Source organism: Babylonia areolata, chromosome 1 (genome assembly GCF_041734735.1).
Source record: "Babylonia areolata isolate BAREFJ2019XMU chromosome 1, ASM4173473v1, whole genome shotgun sequence".
NCBI lineage: Eukaryota > Metazoa > Mollusca > Gastropoda > Neogastropoda > Buccinidae > Babylonia > Babylonia areolata.
The window spans coordinates 95326947-95346680 of NC_134876.1; the positions used below are offsets into that span (position 1 = coordinate 95326947).

The 19734-nt window shown below is 40.7% G+C and overlaps 2 protein-coding genes across 2 annotated transcripts in view; both read right to left on the bottom strand.

Moving 5' to 3' along the window:
• The window catches only part of LOC143289738 (beta-1,3-galactosyltransferase 1-like), a 36500-nt gene extending 33078 nt beyond the window's left edge, over window positions 1-3422 (bottom strand). The window contains exon 1 of the mRNA XM_076598828.1: window positions 3336-3422. The gene's annotated coding sequence lies outside the window, so the exon portion shown is untranslated. The remainder of the gene's footprint in view (window positions 1-3335) is intronic.
• Window positions 3423-5391: 1969 nt separating this feature from the next.
• LOC143292262 (uncharacterized) lies at window positions 5392-6803 on the bottom strand. Its single transcript, XM_076602477.1, has 3 exons — window positions 6473-6803; window positions 6007-6205; window positions 5392-5395 (listed from the first exon to the last, which is right to left on the bottom strand). Exons 1-3 carry the CDS (start codon window positions 6792-6794, stop codon window positions 5392-5394), a joined length of 525 nt encoding a protein of 174 aa, XP_076458592.1. The 5' UTR covers window positions 6795-6803.
• Between the last annotated feature and the right edge of the window lie 12931 nt (window positions 6804-19734).

Consider the following 19734-nt stretch of genomic DNA (forward strand, 5'->3'; position numbering starts at 1 on the left):
ATAACTTTGCAGAGAGTGCCTCCTTATAATGTTTACACACCTTAACAAATATGCGAAAAGGTTTCTGCCATGTATGTATGTATGTACGCATGTATTTGCATATATAACAATCTGTGTGCTATATGTGTATGTGTATGTACATACATGTCACGTGTGTGTGTGTGTGTGTGTGTGTGTGTGTGTGTGTGTGTGTGCGCGCGCGCGCGCGCGCGCGTGTGTGTGTGTGTAAATGTATGCTTATTTATGTATTTGCTCTGCATGCAGTGAATGCATATATGCATTAAGTTATGAATGTATACATGTATGTATGCCTTTTTTTTCCTTCACACACACACACACACATATACACACACACACACTCTGCCATGTTAGACAAACAGTGAAACATGTCCTTAGCTCAAGCAAAGCTGCATTAAGCCAAGGACGGTACACATGGAGGCACAACCAAGTGCTAAAAGAAATTGCACACGTAGTGAGCACTGCCCAAGAAGCACCCACACAAACTAGAAGTTCCAGTATAGTTCCTCTCTGCAGAAGGCAAAACAATTTTGCCAGGTACAGCTGTAACATCCAAAGCATGGAAACGTGGGGTGCTGGATGGCGCTGAAGATTGGGAATGCACAGCTGACTTACCAGAAGGGAAGAAACACCCGGAAACCTGATATATTAGTCCTCGCTATAGAGATTGGTGCAAGAGGGTTTGTTGACACATCTGCCTGCAGCTTCATGAAACGGATGACATGAAACAGCTGTCAAATTCTGGCAGAGAGAAGATAAGAGCTCTCAAGCAATAGCAGAAGCAGCAGAAAAGAGTTCCAGCTGGATCTGTTCGAGGAGGAATGAAAGTAAACTTCATAATGATTAAATTTCCAGACTCGAAATAGGCGTACAATGGCTCAGTGGTTAAACCGCCTGCCAGAAAGGTGACAGTCCTGAAGTGGTGACCATCCTGGAGGCACGGGTTCGAACCTACTGAGGACCAGGTTGGAAAAAAAGCAGTAATACAAAGGCATCCAGGAGTCATGACCTGAATGCGGCCCAGCTCCATTAGAGTGTAAGTAGTTAAGAGCCGAAATGTTTGTCTGAGGGAGGCTTCTTCTCTGAAGACCTTGTACTGTCCAGCTTTCCCTAGAGTTTCTTATCACATTGTATATGTGGAACAATATGTTATTATGCTTGTTTATCGGTTTGTTTTTGTTTGTTCCTTTTGTGTTTTGTGTTCCTTCACCTCTTCACATGTCCCATAACTCAGTGGAGCGTCGTCGGGGCACCACAGATGATTTCTAGACCAGTTCTCTCCCATGGTTGCTGTCTGTCGCAGCTCTCTGGGAATCTGTGAAATTCAGGTCTGTCCATTCTTTGATGTTGTCCTGCCACATTTTTTGCTTGCCTCCCACTCTTCCTACTGCCTGGTATGGTGCCCTTCAATATGTCTTTGACAGTGATGTGCCCGTACCATTTGAGCTTCCTCCTCATGATGACGATTAGGATGTAATCGTGGGGTCCGACAGCTTGGGGGATCTTATGTCGGACCTCAGTGTTCGTGACGTGCTCAGTGTAATAGCGCAAAAGACTTCGTAAGCCTCTCATTTCCATGGCTTGGATCTTTTGTATTTTAGTATTTCTTTTTATCACAACAGATTTCTCTGTTGTCTCCCCAGGGAGAGCATGTCGCTACACTACAGCACCACCTTTTTTTTCTTTCTTTTTTTTTTTTTGGTTTTTTTTCCTGCGTGCAGTTTTATTTGTTTTTCCTAACGAAGTGGATTTTTCTACAGAATTCTGCCAAGAACAACCCTTTTGTTGCCGTGGGTTCTTTTACGTGCGCTAAGTGCATGCTGCACACGGGACCTCGGTTCATCATCTCATCCGAATGACAAGCGTCCAGACCACCACTCAAGGTCTAGTGGAGGGGGAGAAAATATCGGCGGCTGAACCGTGATTCGAATCAGCGCGCTCAGATTCTCTCGTTTCCTAGGCGGACGCGTTACCTCTAGGCCATCACTCTACTCTTCTTTAGGAGGTCGGCAGTGAGAGTCCACGTTTCCCAAGCATTGAGAAAGATTGATTGAACCAGTGAGTGCATGAGTTCCTCTTTCGATCTGAGTGTGATGCTTCTGTCTCTTCAAATGGGCTTCAGTCAAGTAAGTGCTGCTGCAGTCTGTTCTATGCTGGATATGATTTCTGGTTTGGAGTCTTCATCTGTGGCAATTGCACCCAGGTACTTGAACCTAGATACAGATTCCAAAGACTGCCTGTTGACTTTGATATCATTGCTAATGCCGTTGGTGTTATTCGTCATGGTCATTGTCTTTTCTGCACTGATTTCCATTCTGTATGCCCTGGAGGTGATGTAAAGACTTTCTACCAGGTCGGAGAGCTTCTTCTCATTTCCTGACAAGGCATCAACGTCATTGGCGAACGGAAAATATTTAACAGTTCTGCCTCCGATGGTGACGTTGCCCTCATGGTCTTCCAATGCATCAGAAATGATACGCTCCAGGAATAATTTAATCATGTAGGGGATAACAGACAACCCTGTCTGAAGTCAAATGTTGTCCTGAAACAGTATTGTGTTCCTACAATAAGGTAAACAGACCAGTAAGACAGAGGGTAAGTTCCCTCTCATGCAGCCAACGTACCATGTAATGTGTTCCTACAATAAGGTAAACTGACCAGTAAGACAGAGGGTAAGTTCCCTCTCATGCAGCCAACGTACCATGTAATGTGTTCCTACAATAAGGTAAACTGACCAGTAAGACAGAGAGTAAGTTCCCTCTCATGCAGCCAACGTACCATGTAATGTGTTCCTACAATAAGGTAAACAGACCAGTAAGACAGAGGGTAAGTTCCCTCTCATGCAGCCAACGTACCATGTAATGTGTTCCTACAATAAGGTAAACAGACCAGTAAGACAGAGGGTAAGTTCCCTCTCATGCAGCCAACGTACCATATATTGTGTTCTGACAATAAGGTAAACAGACCAGTAAGACAGAGGGTAAGTTCCCTCTCATGCAGCCAACGTACCATATATTGTGTTCTGACAATAAGGTAAACAGACCAGTAAGACAGAGGGTAAGTTCCCTCTCATGCAGCCAACGTACCATGTAATGTGTTCCTACAATGAGGTAAACAGACCAGTAAGACAGAGGGTAAGTTCCCTCTCATGCAGCCAACGTACCATGTAATGTGTTCCTACAATAAGGTAAACAGACCAGTAAGACAGAGGGTAAGTTCCCTCTCATGCAGCCAACGTACCATGTAATGTGTTCCTACAATGAGGTAAACAGACCAGTAAGACAGAGGGTAAGTTCCCTCTCATGCAGCCAACGTACCTTGCAGCAGATGGGGGTGCAGGGGGCGGGCGTGAAGACAGGTGAACAAAGTCGTTTTTTTTTTATCAGAACGACGTTGAAGCCATGGAACCCCGCGCGACAAATGAGGCCCAGGCCCCCAGGCACCAGTGTGTTATAGCGCGTGCACGATAGGTGGGACGCGCGGCGTGTGACGTCTATCATAGCACGTGCATGATGTGTGGGCCTGGAGTCTCTCTCTCTCTCTGACTCTCCTATCCCTCAGTCAATGTGTGTGTGTGTGTGTGTGTGTGTGTGTGTGTGCGCGCGCGCGCGCGCTTGCTTCATAATGCATGTCCTTATGCACAAAGAGTTTCTTTTTTTTCTCTTTTTTTCTTCTGTCTTACTCCTTCATCATATATGTGTGCACTGTATGTACTGGATGTAGATTGGCAAGGACATCGATGTTTGTACTGGATATAATATTGGCAAGGACATCGATGTTTGTACTGGATATAATATTGGCAAGGACATCATGTCTGCCTTTGTGTTGTCCAGAATGGACTACTGTAACTCACTGTTCGCTGGTCTCCCTGACTGCTTGCTTGAGAGGCTTCAGAAAGCCTAGAATCATGCAGCACGCATCGTTCTCCACAAGCGTAAATTCGACCTTGCCATACCACTTCTCAGGCAACTTCACTGGCTGCCAGTGCGTGCACGTGTGGAGTATGAATTAGCAACACTCTGCCGTTCCCTTCTTGGTCTGTACCCTGCATACATTTCTGATCTCTTGACCCCGTATGTGCAATCCAGATCATTGCGGTCTTCAAATGCCGGTCACCTCGCCATTCCCCGATTCCTTCTTGAGAAACATGGCAGACGTTCTTTTTCGTTTGTTGGTCCTTCAACTTATAACACACTCTCCCAGACACTTAGAAAGGCCCCCACATTGTCAGCCGTTAAGGATGTAGAGTGGTGACATCGCCGTTTGTATTGGATGTAGATTGGCATGGACATCACTGAACCGGATGTAGATTGGCAAGGACATCACTGAACCGGATGTAGATTGGCAAGGACATCACTGTACCGGATATAGATTGGTAAGGACATCACTGAACCGGATGTAGATTGATATGGACATCACTGTACTGGATGTAGATTGGCAAGGACATCACTGAACCGGATGTGGATTGGTAAGGACATCACTGAACCGGATGTAGATTGATATGGACATCACTGTACCGGATGTAGATTGATATGGACATCACTGAACCGGATGTAGATTGGCAAGGACATCACTGTCCTGGATGTAGATTGATATGGACATCACTGTACTGGATGTAGATTGATATGGACATCACTGTACCGGATATAGATTGATAAGGATATCACTGAACCGGATGTAGATTGGTAAGGACATCACTGAACTGGATGTAGATTTGCATGGACATCACTGAACCGGATGTACATTAATAAGGACATCACTGTACTGGATGTAGATTGGCAAGGACATCAGTGTCCTAGATGTAGATTGATATGGACATCACTGTACTGGATGTGGATTGGTAAGGACATCACTGAACCGGATGTACATTAATAAGGACATCACTGTACTGGATGTAGATTGGCAAGGACATCACTGTCCTAGATGTAGATTGATATGGGCATCACTGTACTGGATGTGGATTGGTAAGGACATCACTGAACCGGATGTACATTGATAAGGACATCACTGTACTGGATGTAGATTGATATGGACATCATTTTAATGTGTAGAATGATAACAGCAATCAGTAAAATACAAATGAAAACTTGGGTGGAAACAATGGAATGATCGACTGTAGTAAAGGAGGTGGGGACAGGGGATTCTGCGTCTAAACCAGGGAGATTACGCGATTCCGATGGAAGATTGGGGTCTGTCAGGTCAAGAAGGGATTGGAAGCTCTAGCTGTGGGGGTGTGGGTAACAGCAACTAACAGTAACAAGGACCGAAGTTTCCGACACACAACAAACATGCTGATGAACAGCAGAATAACTAACCCAAGAGATGTAAGACAGAATATGAGACCATTGCCATGAACTAGGGGATGTGAATGAGTCACCTGAGAGCATATAAGCATAAAATAGTTTCCGATAAACAGTTTTTCCTTGTTTCATATGATCAGTGATAGCATTGAGACTCATTCTTAGTCGTTGATCTTTTCGGATATGCTGTTTATAAGCTTCTGCTGATGCTATTCTTAAATGGGGAATGGAGTAGGAAACGTCTGAAAGGTATATTTGATCAGAGTTAGCATCTGAAATACTGGAGTGGTTAAAAAATTGCTGGAGTACGGCAAGGTTAATACCAGGGATGGTGGCAAGTGTTATGGCGGATGTATCTTGACATGCCGCTAAGCGAGGGGAAAATGAAATACTACCTGCTAAAACTGAACAAAAACATGGAAGTTTCATTACGCAAAACGAGCAACCTGGTTTCCTGGTTACCTCATTATGACAATTCAAAATTATGTCTGAAATATTAGTGAGTAACAGGGTGCCTTCGTCTAGCTCAATGATAGAGGGAACAATAGCAGCTTCTACAAAATCGAATTTACAGTGTCTTCTAACGTCAGTTTTTCGTATCATAGCTGAAGCGCAAGATTGATCAGAAATAGCACGGTGAGGAAACTTGTCAGGACAGAATTTGTTATGAGTCCCATGACATAGCAACATCTGAGAAGTGGTTAATTCTATGATATAACGCTGGTCTGTAGAGACAGCAACAAAATCAGGTAAATTAATTACTAATGTAGCATGTGAGCTGGAAGCATTAAAGGGAACAGGAAACGTCATTACTTGGTAAAGGTCAAAGCTTGTAGTGGTGGAGGCAATAGGAACGTCTGTCACTATCAATATCTGTTCAACCTGGCCTGCATACAAGACATGGGATGAATGGTAATAATATCTAGGGTCCACATGAACTACTTTGAAGGCTGGGTGAGTGCGTGAAAGTGTACGTTGTATGTCAAGCAGAGTGCGAGCGTGCGTGTTATGATCAATGAGCATTGGGGACAGTTGGCGGTGTGTGAGAGAGTTAACGCCCAGCAGGAGTGATTCCAGTCGGCGTTCCAGACGAGTAATCTGCTGTAACTTGGAGAACACTATGGGGACAAGAGACAGAACTGCGTGTTGTGTACGTTGGTTCGCGATGTCCTCTTGTTCTGGTATGGCAGTGATGTTGCCCATGCGTGAATGCATGGACATGACTGATCCTATTAAATTATCCATCCTGTGGTTTGAAGTCTTCATGTAAGACGATACTTTATTAAGAAAAGCGACAGATCCAGCTGATGATGAAATCTGCATTTTATACAGTCTTGACACATGTTTCTGAAGTTTCCTAACATCCGAAGAAGTGGCGACACCGAACAGTGAACTGGCTAAATCGCCCACAAATGGTAGGATAGCCCGTTTCGACCTGGAATTTGAAACTGGTGGTGGTTTCGAGCGACCAACCATCTGCTCAACAAATTCAAAAGTTGCTTGCACATCCTTAGTGATATTTGTTGCTAACTCATTGAAGTGCTGAAGCATTACCGACTTGAAACTTCAAAAGAAAGGCGTGGGGTTAGAGCAAGGTGGGATTGGTAGTGTCGGCAAAGCTACGGGGGTCAGACGAACTTCGAATGTGTGACTCCACGTGTCGACATCATTATATAACTTTCCATGATGTCGAAATGCGGCGCCGAAATGGAATCGATTGAGCAACTCTAACCGGCGAAAAGAGTGTCCTTCACTGATAAGGACGAGGAGTCCCAGCAACAGGAGGGGTCCTGCACACAATAAACATGTTAATATCCACATACAACACATGAGCGAAAGAAGTACTGTAAAAAGAGGGCATAATCATGGACTGTCAACTATACATATTGATTCATAAGTAAATACGTTGTCATCACCCAGCTCAGCAAAGGTGATAGAATAACATTTGTTTTTGTTCACTGACAGCTTAGGCATTCCAAACCGTACTGTAATGTGAGGGTTGCCTCGCGCACTGCCCTCTTCATCGTTATCTATCAAGCGTTACTGTAATGTGAGGGTTGCCTCGCGCACTGCCCTCTTCATCGATAACCATCAAGCGTTACTGTTTGTGAGGGTTGCCTCGCGCACTGCCCTCTTCATCGATAACCATCAAGCGTTACTGTTTGTGAGGGTTGCCTCGCGCACTGCCCTCTTCATCGATAACCATCAAGCGTTACTGTTTGTGAGGGTTGCCTCGCGCACTGCCCTCTTCACCGATAACCATCAAGCGTTACTGTTTGTGAGGGTTGCTTCGCGCACTGCCCTCTTCATCGTTATCGACTGTGTAGTCCAACATGGTTTCAATATAGGCTGCCTGTCGCTTCACCTACTGTAAACCAGTATACACACAAATCACGAAAGCATCATCATGAGACAGTGTTATCACCACCGCTGGTGATCTGTAGTGCGCAAGATTTCCGTATAATTGAATCAGAATACAATGAAAGCGACACCCTTACGTTGTGCCATATGAACCTGACCCTTTTTTTTTTTTTTTTTTTTTTTTTTTTGTTACCTGGAAAACATTAACGACAGGGCTGCCATCGCGCCACCCTTATTGCATCTCCTGAGACCACCGTATCATGCAACTTTAATCGCATCCTGGTTGAATTTGTAACTCGCGTCTTTCAGTTTAGCCGGGATTTATGACACGCCCAATCTCGACATAGCGAAAGGGAAAATCACAGATGTCAATGGACCAGCCACCGCTCAGAACTCAGCTCTTCGCTTTCAGACACGCTGTAACTATCCACTCCGCTACGCTTGAATGGAGACGAATGTCAACCATGGCCAGTGACTGCACTGACGGTTAGTTATGGCAGCAAAGTGTTTCATGAATGACTGTAACTGAAGCGACCATGCTTCTCTCATGTATTTACAAGGCATTGTTAGCAAGGCTCAATCATACTGTGCTGAAAATACGAAAAACATAACATAGCATACAGAAGCAATAACATAATGTGACACACTCATAAAATCATATACCAGTATCACGTATACACAACAAGACGAACATTGGACATGTGGTGAGTGGCTACTCTCTCCATGGGACTGCGTGTGGTGCCTATTTACGGCGTTTACGTTTCTTGTTGGTTTTCTGGACATGGAATTCCTGAATGAGCTGTTCAGGAATGTGTGACTCAGGCTCCCAAGTAGTGTCTCGATAACCCATCCATTTAATCTTGTAATGTTTGACTTTATTATTGCAAGCAAGGATCTTCTCTGCAAAGGTTTCTTCATCTTTTTCATCAGTACTATGATGGGATTGTGAACTTGGTGGGGAAGTTGGGTTGAGGGGTTTGGGAATGTTTGGAGTTGGTGATATAGTGTCAGAGTCAGAACTTTCGTTCTCTTCCTGGTTGTGCACCTGTGACGCTGTATCATCTATCTCTGCTTCATCAAAGGGGTTTGTGGGCCTATCCTCAGCGAAACGTATGGCCGGAGTCTCACAGCATTGACAGTAGAACGATGCTGTTTATTGATCTGGTAGTGACGGTGTATCTACACATCAACTGGCAGAACTTTAGTGATGTAGTAAGGTCCGTCATATTTCTGTTGGAGTTAAGCAGAGAGTCCTGGAATATTGTGTGAACACTGTACCAATACCTTCTGACCTTCCTGATAGCGGGGAGTGGTTTTCTTTTTGTCATACTGCGATTTGTACCGCTGCTGACCTTCATGAATGTTCTCTTCCACCATGGATTTGATCATTTCTGCGTTTTCGATGATTTCCTCCACACAGGGTTGTGCGGAGGCTGGAAGATCATCAGAACGTAACGCAGTGTCAATCGGCAAGCTGCATTCCTGTTTGAAGAGAACAAATAATGGAGAGAACAAGTTGATTCAGTGCATGGCACTGTGCGTAGAGCAGCAGCGATACCAGGAAGAAGGGAAGGCCAGTTGAGCGGATGATTGTCACACTGAGCCCTGATAGTCTGAGCTATCGTGGCGTTTGTGCGCTCGCATGTGGCATTGGTCTGGGGGTGATAACTGAGGCACCTTTTCACCCGAGTAACGATAGTAACGACGCTTTTCACCCGAGTGATAGTAACGACGCTTTTCACCCGAGTGATAGTGCTGTACGCCCGTGTGATACTTTCATGCGTGCTACAGGCCTGAAACAGGGTGAAGTGTGCAGTCCTGTCTTATTTTCGTTATTTATCAATGAATTAGCATCTGAAATAATTAACAAAGGAAAGCATGGTGTTCAGCTGATACCTGATGTACTAGAAATACTAATTCTAATGTTTGCTGATGACATAATTTTGATATCTGACTCGATAATTGGTCTGCAATATCAACTGAATGTGCTCTATGATACAGCAAAGAGTCTTGGCTTGATTGTGAACCTCGACAAGTCTAATGTTGTTGTGTTTTGAAATGGTGGGTACTTATCGGAAAATGAAAAGTGGTTTTATGGAAAATCTAAAATGATAGTCGTAAACATGTATAAGTATGTGGGCGTCATTTTTTCAACAAAACTAACTTTTTCTCATACATTACATGATATGGTTGGCAGTGCAAAAAATGGGGTGATTAATATTTTCAGGTTATTTCGATCAATTGGTGAAAAATGCCCCCCAATTTTTTAAAACTATTTGATGCGCAAATACAACCAATGCTTAGCTACGGGACGTAAGTTTGGGGTCTGATAGCAAATCTTGATGTAATAGAGAAAGTGCATACATTTGCACTAAAACGGTTCTTGAATGTGTGTTAAAACACCAAATGCAATGGTTTGCGGTGAACTGGGCAGATTTCCCTTGTACATTAATATGTACTCGAGGTGCATCTAGAACATCGGTTACCACTAAAAGCATATAAAATGTTGCTATTTATCCATCAACAAAATCGGAATACATGGCACACACCTGTTTGTTTCATGTTATATAAATATGGATTTCAGGATGTTTGGGAGAATTATGGGGTCGGGAGTGAAAAGGAATTTCTTAGCACTTTAAAAAAAACAACAACAACTGGTAAACGATTACAAAGAACATCGGTCTTTACAGCTCTTAAATAGTGAGCGTTTCTCATTTTTCGTACTTTTAAAAGTAGTCTTGTACTTTCACCATAATTTTATTTATTGGAGCTGAAACATATTCAAGCCAGAACTAACTCAATACGTTTACGACTTGGTGTGTCACAATATACACAAATTATGTTTCAAACGTAATGTAACGGATGATGAGCTGTCCTGTCCTTTCTGTGATTCTCAAAAAGAATCAGAAGTTCACTTCGTGTTACAATGTCCTAAATATGCTGATCTGAGACAACAGCATATCCCCTCTAAGTACTACAATACCCCATCCTTGCTAAATATGACATTGCTGTTTTGCGAGCGAAATTCTTGATTGTGTGCTTGGCTGTGTTCCTTGACAAGGCTTTGAAAGTACGTTGCTAATTGTAAAATGTTTGTGTTGTACCTCTGTATGGACTTGTAACCACCCCTATTGACATGGGCCAATGGCCTATTCATTAAAACATTTCAGTGTTCAGTGTTCTCTCTCTCTCTCTCTCTCTCTCTTTCAGAACTCAAAACTTTAACTGAGTTAGGAAAATTAAGTACATCCTGACGCTTCTCTGCCAGAATTCCATAACAGTCACACAGTTTATTCAAGTAGAATTCAGACGTCTTAATCAACAAGTAGAAGTATCACTGAACAGGTATACATGTACACAGCATAGGGCTGAACGGACGGAAACACGTGCCACTTCCTCAAAGCATGAATAGAAAATAAACCACGGTATACACAGTACAGTGCAGCGGGTACCTGCCCCCCACCCCTACCCAATGTTGCCCCTTTCCCCCACTCCCTCGCCTTTCCAAGCGAGCCTCTCCTTCACAAAGTGTTTTGGTCCCCAAACCACTGTTTTGTCACACTGGGCAGGTGGGGGTCACTTTCGTCCAATTAACTCCTTGCTTTTACCGGACACTGAGATCTCCGTGAAATGTCCAGCATAAGTTGATGATGCTATCGATAGAATGGGAAAGCCACACTGGGGACATTGTCTCAAGCTTAGGCCAATCCTTGTAGGCCACTGTTTTGTGCCCTTTTTTTTCTCTTTTTTTTTTTCCTCCACTTGACCACACAACAGTTCCTCTTGGTGTTTTTGGATGAATTCTTTTGGGCGGAAACTTGACACAGGACAGGGGCGCGGCTGCTCGTCATCATGTGGGCTGTCTGTCATGCGCTGTGGCGGTTCGGTGACGCCACATCCGTTTTTAATCGTGGTGGTGGGAAGTTGTATTTTTCCCCCCTCTTTTTATTTTTACATTCATATATACTTTTTTTTCATGACAAAGTGAGGTTAGGCTGTCAGTTTCCGTTGGCTGGATCCATCCAGAAATGTACAGTTCATTTTTTTTCAACATTTTTTTTTAATTCCCCATCTCTCACTCATCCATTCCACAAATCTTGCATTCATTCATCAACATATTTCTGCTGTGGTCGTTATACAGGATTACCTGCAAATGGACAAGAAAAGATAAATGAAAAGTGTCATGGAAACACGCAACAGACAATGTTGGAAATGACATGATATTGTAAAGCGCATAGAGATTCAAGAATATGCGTTATAATAAGACATCATGATAAATACATAGATAAATAAATATATATTTCTTGAGACAATACAGACATAATAAATCATGTGACAGATGTCTTCACATTCTTTTTATAGAAATGCTAAAACAATGTATTACTGATGAATTTTTTCATCCTCCATTCATTTTTTAAAACAATACAACTCTTTTTTTCAACAAAGTGAGTCGTATTTATAGATTCTGAACATGCGAGACAATTTTAGGTTTGGCAATACAAAAATGTAGGCTATAAAAATCATAATCTGCGAAACGCAGAAGACATGGAGGTGGACACATCATTTGACAACTTACACAGCTCAACGTGAGCACGTGAAAACGGAGAGTTACGGCCCTGATGAGACACACAACCCTGACACGAATACCTTGACCTTCACAAAGAGACATGTGTGAAGAACTCACTTAAAATTGTCGCCACTTTGCTTGCGACGCGCCTTGCTTCAAGACGTATATCGTGTGGATCAATAAAAGCAAAAAGACTTTCGAATACACATTGGTCTTTTGACTTAATTTCTACAGGTAAGGAAAACTTGTGTTCTCTCCCCGATTCTTATGTAGATATTTGTTATTATCGTTACCGTTGTTTTTTTTTCGGGAGGGGGGGTTCCCCTTTTTTATTTTTATTTTTTTAAATACTTTGTGCCCTGCTCTGCATGTGCCTTTCTTCATTGCCTGAGATTAAAAAAAAGATAAAAAGGAATAAATGAATACATGAATAAATAAATAATGATATCATACTAATAATGACAGTAATATTGGTGGTAACAAAGCGAAATATTCAAATTGTGTGGGTTTTCTAATGATGGACATTTGTTGAGTACTTTAATGTTCTGCAAGTGCATACGTATGTCTGGGTTTCTTTATGCATTAGTGTGTCTTGTTTGTGACAGTTTCACCCAGTTCTTTCTCAAAAGATAATGATAATAATGATAATGATAATCAGTACTCAGAGGAGGAGGAGGAGCTGAAGAGAAATGATGATATTATTTAGATGCATAATTATTGCTGCTACGACCTTAGTCAACAACGTCATTGCAGTTTTCATATACATTTAGATATAATATTTTATGCCATGTATATGCAGAGTGTTGTCAAGCACTATGTTTATTCTGTACCTATATGAACTGTATTTTTCGACGTGAGACTTGCTGTTTAAAAATTACAAAGATTGGAGATGCTGTTTTAGTTTTCTTAGCAATACTTATACACATCTTTCCAATAAGTATTATTCTGTTTATAGTATTTACCGTGTAGTTTTTATTATTTTTGTTTTGAAAACCAAACAAGACTTCGTTTACTGTCAGTTGTACTTTTTTTTTCCAATGTTACTGCTAAAAAACATTCAATTGCTTTCCAAAAAATATTGACATTTGGGCATTCAAAAAAATCAAAAAATCTACAACATCTTTGCATGTCGTGCATTTATAGTCATCAGTCACATTCATTTTATGTAGCAGAATGTTTGTTGGGGGTATATTATGGAGGATCTTCCATTGCAGTTAACGCAGTCTTAATTCTTTTGTTGCAAAATGAGGGATTAGGCAGATATCTTTATTTAATTTAGTGCCAAATTTTCTTTTCCAGAATCCACATGCACACGGGTTTCTTGTATCTCTGTCATTTGTTTGATTATCTAAATATTTTGATATTACTTTTGGTTTATTGTTAAAATTGTTTGCAAAATGTCTTTCATTTGTCAAAGCGTGAATTTGTGTGTCTGCCTGTCTGATCCATTCTGCTGGAATAGCATTCATCAAAGCATGATATTCAAAATAAGTGACAGCATTGTTTTGAAGTACTTTCCTTTGGATTTCCTCCAATGTGTATGGTCTTTTATCTTCTATTTTAATCACATCCGTAATTCTGTCTATTCAAATCTTAGACCAATTAGGAAAGAATAATACTTTTTTCTCAAATTGTATGAGACTATAATTCCACAAAAGTCGATTTTGACAATTGAGAAAATGTATGTTTCCTGCTGATTCTATTGGTTTGATTTCTAAATATGTACGGAGAACTTTTCTCCAGAATTCGTTTGCAATATTGTCAATTTCTTTTAGTTGATTAGGTCTGCAATTTACGTCGAGAACCTTTGGCCATTTTCCAAATTGTTTAAACTGCCATTTTGGGATGCAACTCCAGTTTTCGTCTGCAGTGTTGAAAAGTTTTCCAACCCATTGCAGATAAAAACACTTCTGTAAATTGACCATATTTATCATTCTTAATCCCCCTGTGTCATTATTTCCTTCCACTACCTTCTTTTTTTTTTTTTCATATGCTTTTCTATTTGTGTGTTTTCTTTGCCAAATGAACTTGTAAAGAGTTTTGATTATTTTCGTAAGAATATGGTCTGGCAAACTAGTTGCTTGCATAACATACGTAAACTGACTTACCAGAAGAGATTTCACAATCTCTCTCTTTGCCTATCTCCTCCTCTCTCTTTTCACACACACACACACACACACACACACACACACACACAACAACAACAACAACAACAACAACAACAAAAAACACACACACTGTCACTGAATGTAAAGACTCCACTAAGCTGACGTATTATTTTTTGTAAACCGCCAGGTAGGCAGGCAACGTGTTCGGCCCGCTACCCACGTGCGGAGCAACTCGCTTCAGTGAGTTATTTTGGTGTTTTTGTATCTGTCTGGCACTGCATTGTCAACTGCTGTTGGAGTCACATGCGACCAGGGGTTTGGAGGGGTGATTTCCCCATGTCTTCTGCTGTGGTGTAGCAGCAGGTTTCGTCGTTTTATCGGCAGGCGTTGTAACGGTCCGAGGTATTTCACATAACCTGTCTGAGGAGAGAGACTGTGTGATGTTTTCCTTGGTCAGCTGGTCGTTGAGACTTGCAGGAATGGTGGTGATGGAACGAATGACAGAGGCTGTGTATACGTGTGTTTGTTTTGTATTTGCTGGAGCTATTCATATTCATTGCATGTTATTATCAAGAGATGCCGTGAATATGTGTGTTCCCATCATTGCGGTTGTGTTCAAATTATTCTTTATTCTCTTAGTCTGAAGTGAACAATGTGAAATGTCACTGATAAATGTTTATTGTCATGAGAAGAATTAAATGAAATCGAGTTAAAGTTCAAATGAGTTAATGCAGTGGCAGGATGAATGGGCGGGATGATAGGTTGGGTGCGACTGGCGTCTTTTAGGAGGCAACGCTGCCGCTTTGCCATTCTCAGGTTTTTCCCTTTGTTCCTGGGTCCACTCCTCTGCTGGCTGCGGCTGTGGGCTGGAGGGAGGTCTGCATGGTGCGGGACTGGTACTGTGTTCTGCGGCGGTGGCGACAACAGCGTCTGTTGGAAGGACTTGTTCGCGTCGGCTGTGGTTAAGAGTGAAGCGCTGTCCCCCCCAACTATCTCCCTAATCCCATCCATTCCTTACCGCTGGTGCATTAAGCACAGCAGACTATATTTTTGTGTGTTTGTAAGAGCGTGAGAGTGGTAGCTGTGTCAGTATTGTTTCGTTTGTTGAATTTCGTATTCGTAAATACCAAAATAACATTTTGTTTGTTTGCTGTTTGTTTTGGAATAAATGTTATAATTCCCTGTAGATTTTGGTTGTTCCGACTGCTGAGGAGAGCTGACAGATTCGTCGTTGTGTTCTTTGTCATCGTTCATCCGTCAGTCCGTCAATCTGTCAGCTGTAGCGACACACACACACACACACACACACACACGCACGCACACACCTCTTCCCTCTCCCTCTCTTTTATTCTTCTAATGATGATAAATTTACACTGACTTATGTTTTCACGTATATATGCATACACATGTTTTTGCAATCATATATTTCATGATATTGACAGGCATTATAAATCTTATAAAACGCCATATATATGTCTTTGTATCTCTGTCTCTCCCTGTCACTCTCCCTAAAACTGTTTATTGCTCCTGCAACTATTCAAATAGCGTTATTTCTATCACTGTTTTTTGTAACATGTGCATGCTTTTTTTAACTTCAAGTTTTTTTGTTTTTTTATATTGCTTGATCATTATCTTCACATACAATAATTTTCATGTATTGTATTCTCTCTCTGTCTGTCTGTCTGTCTCTCAATATCTCTCTCCTCTTACTCTGTTCTATGTAGTGTTGCAAATGCCAAATAACTATTTATGTATCCATAATTATAATGTGTATACTTTATTGATATAATGAGTCCCCCCTTTGGTTTAATTTACTGTTTCCCATTAGAGGGCTGGATGAAAAAAAAAACAACCGTTGTCTTGCTTACTCTCTTCCCCTCAGAAAATGAAATTATTCAATTTAATTCAGTTCTGTCTCTCTCTGTGAACTGTTCGAAAATTTTCTTTATTTTCACACACACACACACACACACACACACACACACACACACACACACACACACACACACACTTACCAGTCAGTTCACAAATAGAAAACGGCTTCATCTTGAACAGTTTGACAGACAAAATGGAGATGCCCACTGATTTTCCTCTCCTTCGGTTCGAACAGAAAACCTCAGCTGTTACCCGACTAATGGCCTGTGACTGTTCCGCTAAGAAACCTAATCGGCCCGTATGGTCTCAGGTTCATGTGCAATCATATGCGGTGCAAAACGACACAACCGATAAACTTTTTTCATCGACAGTATATGACATATATGTTGTCTCAAAGAGAGATATCTATCTATCATCTATCTATATGTGATAGCGTTAGCTTGGCAAGGGGCCTTCATTTTTATGAGATTTAAAGAATTACAACATCCTTGCTCACAGCGCCAAGTTTTAACACAATACACTTAGTGGTAAAGGGATGTGGTTTAGGGATGAATTTGATTTGAATAAAAGAATTAAAGCGTTAAAAGGGAGATTTTTTTTATATACCTATTTTGTTGTGGATCTTTATCCTGTCGGCGACGCCACTTTTGTAGCCGAGTGGAAGGTACAAAAGAATTACTGATTGTTGATTTACTGAATTAAAGGAGAGAAAAGAATCCCCGCGCAGGCCAGGAACATGTAGATGCCAGTCACAAAAAAGTTTTTCCATTGTTTTATATACAATAGTTTCAAGGAGATATAAGAGAAAATAAAGATGAGAAGAAGAGGAAAACAAAGTGAATAGAGAAAACAAAGATGCGAATAAGAAGAAAACCGCGCAAGCGATATGGTGATGACGCCAGCCTCTGGGACAAGGCACACACACAGTCTGCTTGCAACACAGCAAGAGAGAGAATGCTCAAGCCAGCGACTGGCCAGGTAGAAAATGACCAGCGATCACCCACTCATCTACGGACTGCACTTACGCCAGCGTGGCCCGTGAAGCGAATCGGCTCCAAAGAGAGAGAGAGAGAACGAGCGATTTTTTTTTTTTATTGAGGGAAGTGGAATAAGCATATGCGTGCTTTTTTTCATCCAGCCCTCAGGGCAAATAGAAAATGAAAATGAAAATAAATCAAAACATTCACAAAGTAAGAAAGAAATGTAGAAGTAAGGACATTCGCAGGCACATTTAAAAACGTCCACCTGTACATAATATTGATACAAATATCATAGTATGGAAAAAAAAAAGGAAATGAAAAACAAAACATCAAAAATCCCTCCCACCCCCCCCCCCCCCCCCGGCCCGAAATAAAAACCAAAAAACAAACAAAACTAAACAAACCCAACAAAAAACCCAAAAACAACAACAAAAACAAACAAAAAAACACGAAGTATGTAGGACACTGATTGTTGTTGTATATCATTAAGTACTGCAACAGTGGTTAGACATACAACTAAACTATATGCGTATTCAATAAGATAAAATCAAGTTAAGTAGGATTGTTGACATATTTGTTCACAAGGTGTGTATGGCAATTTAAAAAAAAAATTCTTGAATGTTTTTCTGACCATTAAAATTGCATGAAATATTTTTCCATTAACAGCCTCATGAATAAATGAGACTGGATTTAAACAGATCTACTCTTGGAATGGGGATATTGGTTTTGGTGTGACGGACTAGTGTGGTGGGTAATCTGTCTCTCAAAGATGGAGCATGATTAGACATGATTTTAAACATAAAAATGCTTTGTTGTGTTCAAGCTTAAGCTTTAGGGGAAGAATATTTAAGGTCTGTAGTCGTCAGCAGTCAGTGATGAAGATTTCAGAAGGATTAATTTAACAGCTGACTTAGTAAAGGTTTTAGTACATTATCGCTAGCTGAATCCCAGAGTGTTGACGCATAGTTGATATGTGATTCAATATAAGCAAAAACAAAACACACACACACACACACACACACACACACACACACACACACACAAATTTTCAACAAAGCAAATCAAGAAAACGTTTAATTCTAAATAACAGAGAAATCATTTTGAATAGAGTTTTGCATAATGACATAATATGATTGGACCAAGATAAGTTGTTATCAATGGTGACTCCAAGAATTTTATGATTATCAGCTTCTTCTATTGGTTAACCATTTATGGAAAGAAGCAGAAGTTTGTGTGAAAAGTTTGGCGTTTCAGTCTGGTGGTGAGTATGAGACATTTCGTTTTCTTTGAATGGAGACGCATGTGATTTAAATTAGACCATTTAACTATGTTATTAATGCTTTGTTGAAGAGAATAGTACACTTTGTCTATTGTAGTGTGGTATGTATGTATCGTTGTATCGTCTGCAAACACCCCACATAATGCATTAATAAATAGAGGCAAATCATTTATATCGATAGCAAATAATATTGGACCAAGAATTGAACCTTGGGGAACTCCATAACAGACTGTAAAGAGGATTGCGTTTCATTAACTGGTACAATTTGTCTTCTGTCTGAAATGAAGATACGAGTTCAAGTGTATTCCCAGAAAAGCCATATAATTTTTTTTTGTTTTTTAAGAGAAGAGTGCAGTCTATCACATCGAATGCCTTCATAAAATCCACCACGAGAACACCAGTAATTTCATTATTGTTTATATTTGTGATCCATTGTTCGACTAAGTGAGTGCTGTATGACAGGAGTGCTTGGACCTGAAACCAGATTGATTTGGATGAAATAGTTTGTAGTGATTGAGGATATGTTTGTTAATGTGTTTTTCCAAGGTTTTGAAAATATTGATAAGAGTGAAATTGGTATGTAATTGTAAGGCTCTGTACAGTCACCTGACTTAAAAATGGGTACTACTTTGGAGACTTTAAAAAAAATTAGGGTGTGTGTGTGTGTGTGTGTGTGTGTGTGTGTGTGTGTGTGTGTGTGTGTGAGTGATATACATTTGTTATAGATATAAGTATTTCGGCAATTATAGGAGCAAAGAGTTTTAATATCTTTCCATATATACTATCAAGAACTTTCGAACCTGTTTGCTTTAAGTGGGAAAGAGCATAGTAAACTTCATGTACATCCATAGAGGAATATCAAGGTGTGATGAAATATTTTTGTGTTACAAAAGTTTTTTTGTTTTTTGGGGTTTTTTTCTACAAAAGGTTTCGAGAATATCCAGTGAATTAAGGGATTTGTCCCTACTGTTGAGTTAGCTGCATTGCAAAAATGTGTATTCAGGTTTTCTGCTGAGTCGTTAGTTGTTGTGGATTGCGTATTATTATGTTATTATTTAACAGATTTATGGCTTTCCAAATTAATTTATTATTGGATTTTGTGGAAATAAGTTCTTGAAAGTAATCTTTTCGTTGTTTTCTGAATTTCATCTTTCCTACCTTCTGAGAGAGACAAGTCTCTTCCCTTAATCTTATCATCAATGTTTTTAGTAATCTATGGCTGTTTAGGATAGCATTTGGCACGTTT

What these genes read in the sequence shown, in the direction of transcription:
- LOC143292262 (XM_076602477.1), bottom strand. Translation starts at nt 6,794, where the DNA reads ATGGTTGGTCGCTCGAAACCACCACCAGTTTCAAATTCCAGGTCGAAA. An exon ending in AGAGGACATCGCGAACCAAC is followed by an intron (nt 6,206 to 6,472) that starts GTACACAACACG and finishes TCTTGTATGCAG; the next exon opens with GCCAGGTTGAACAGATATTG.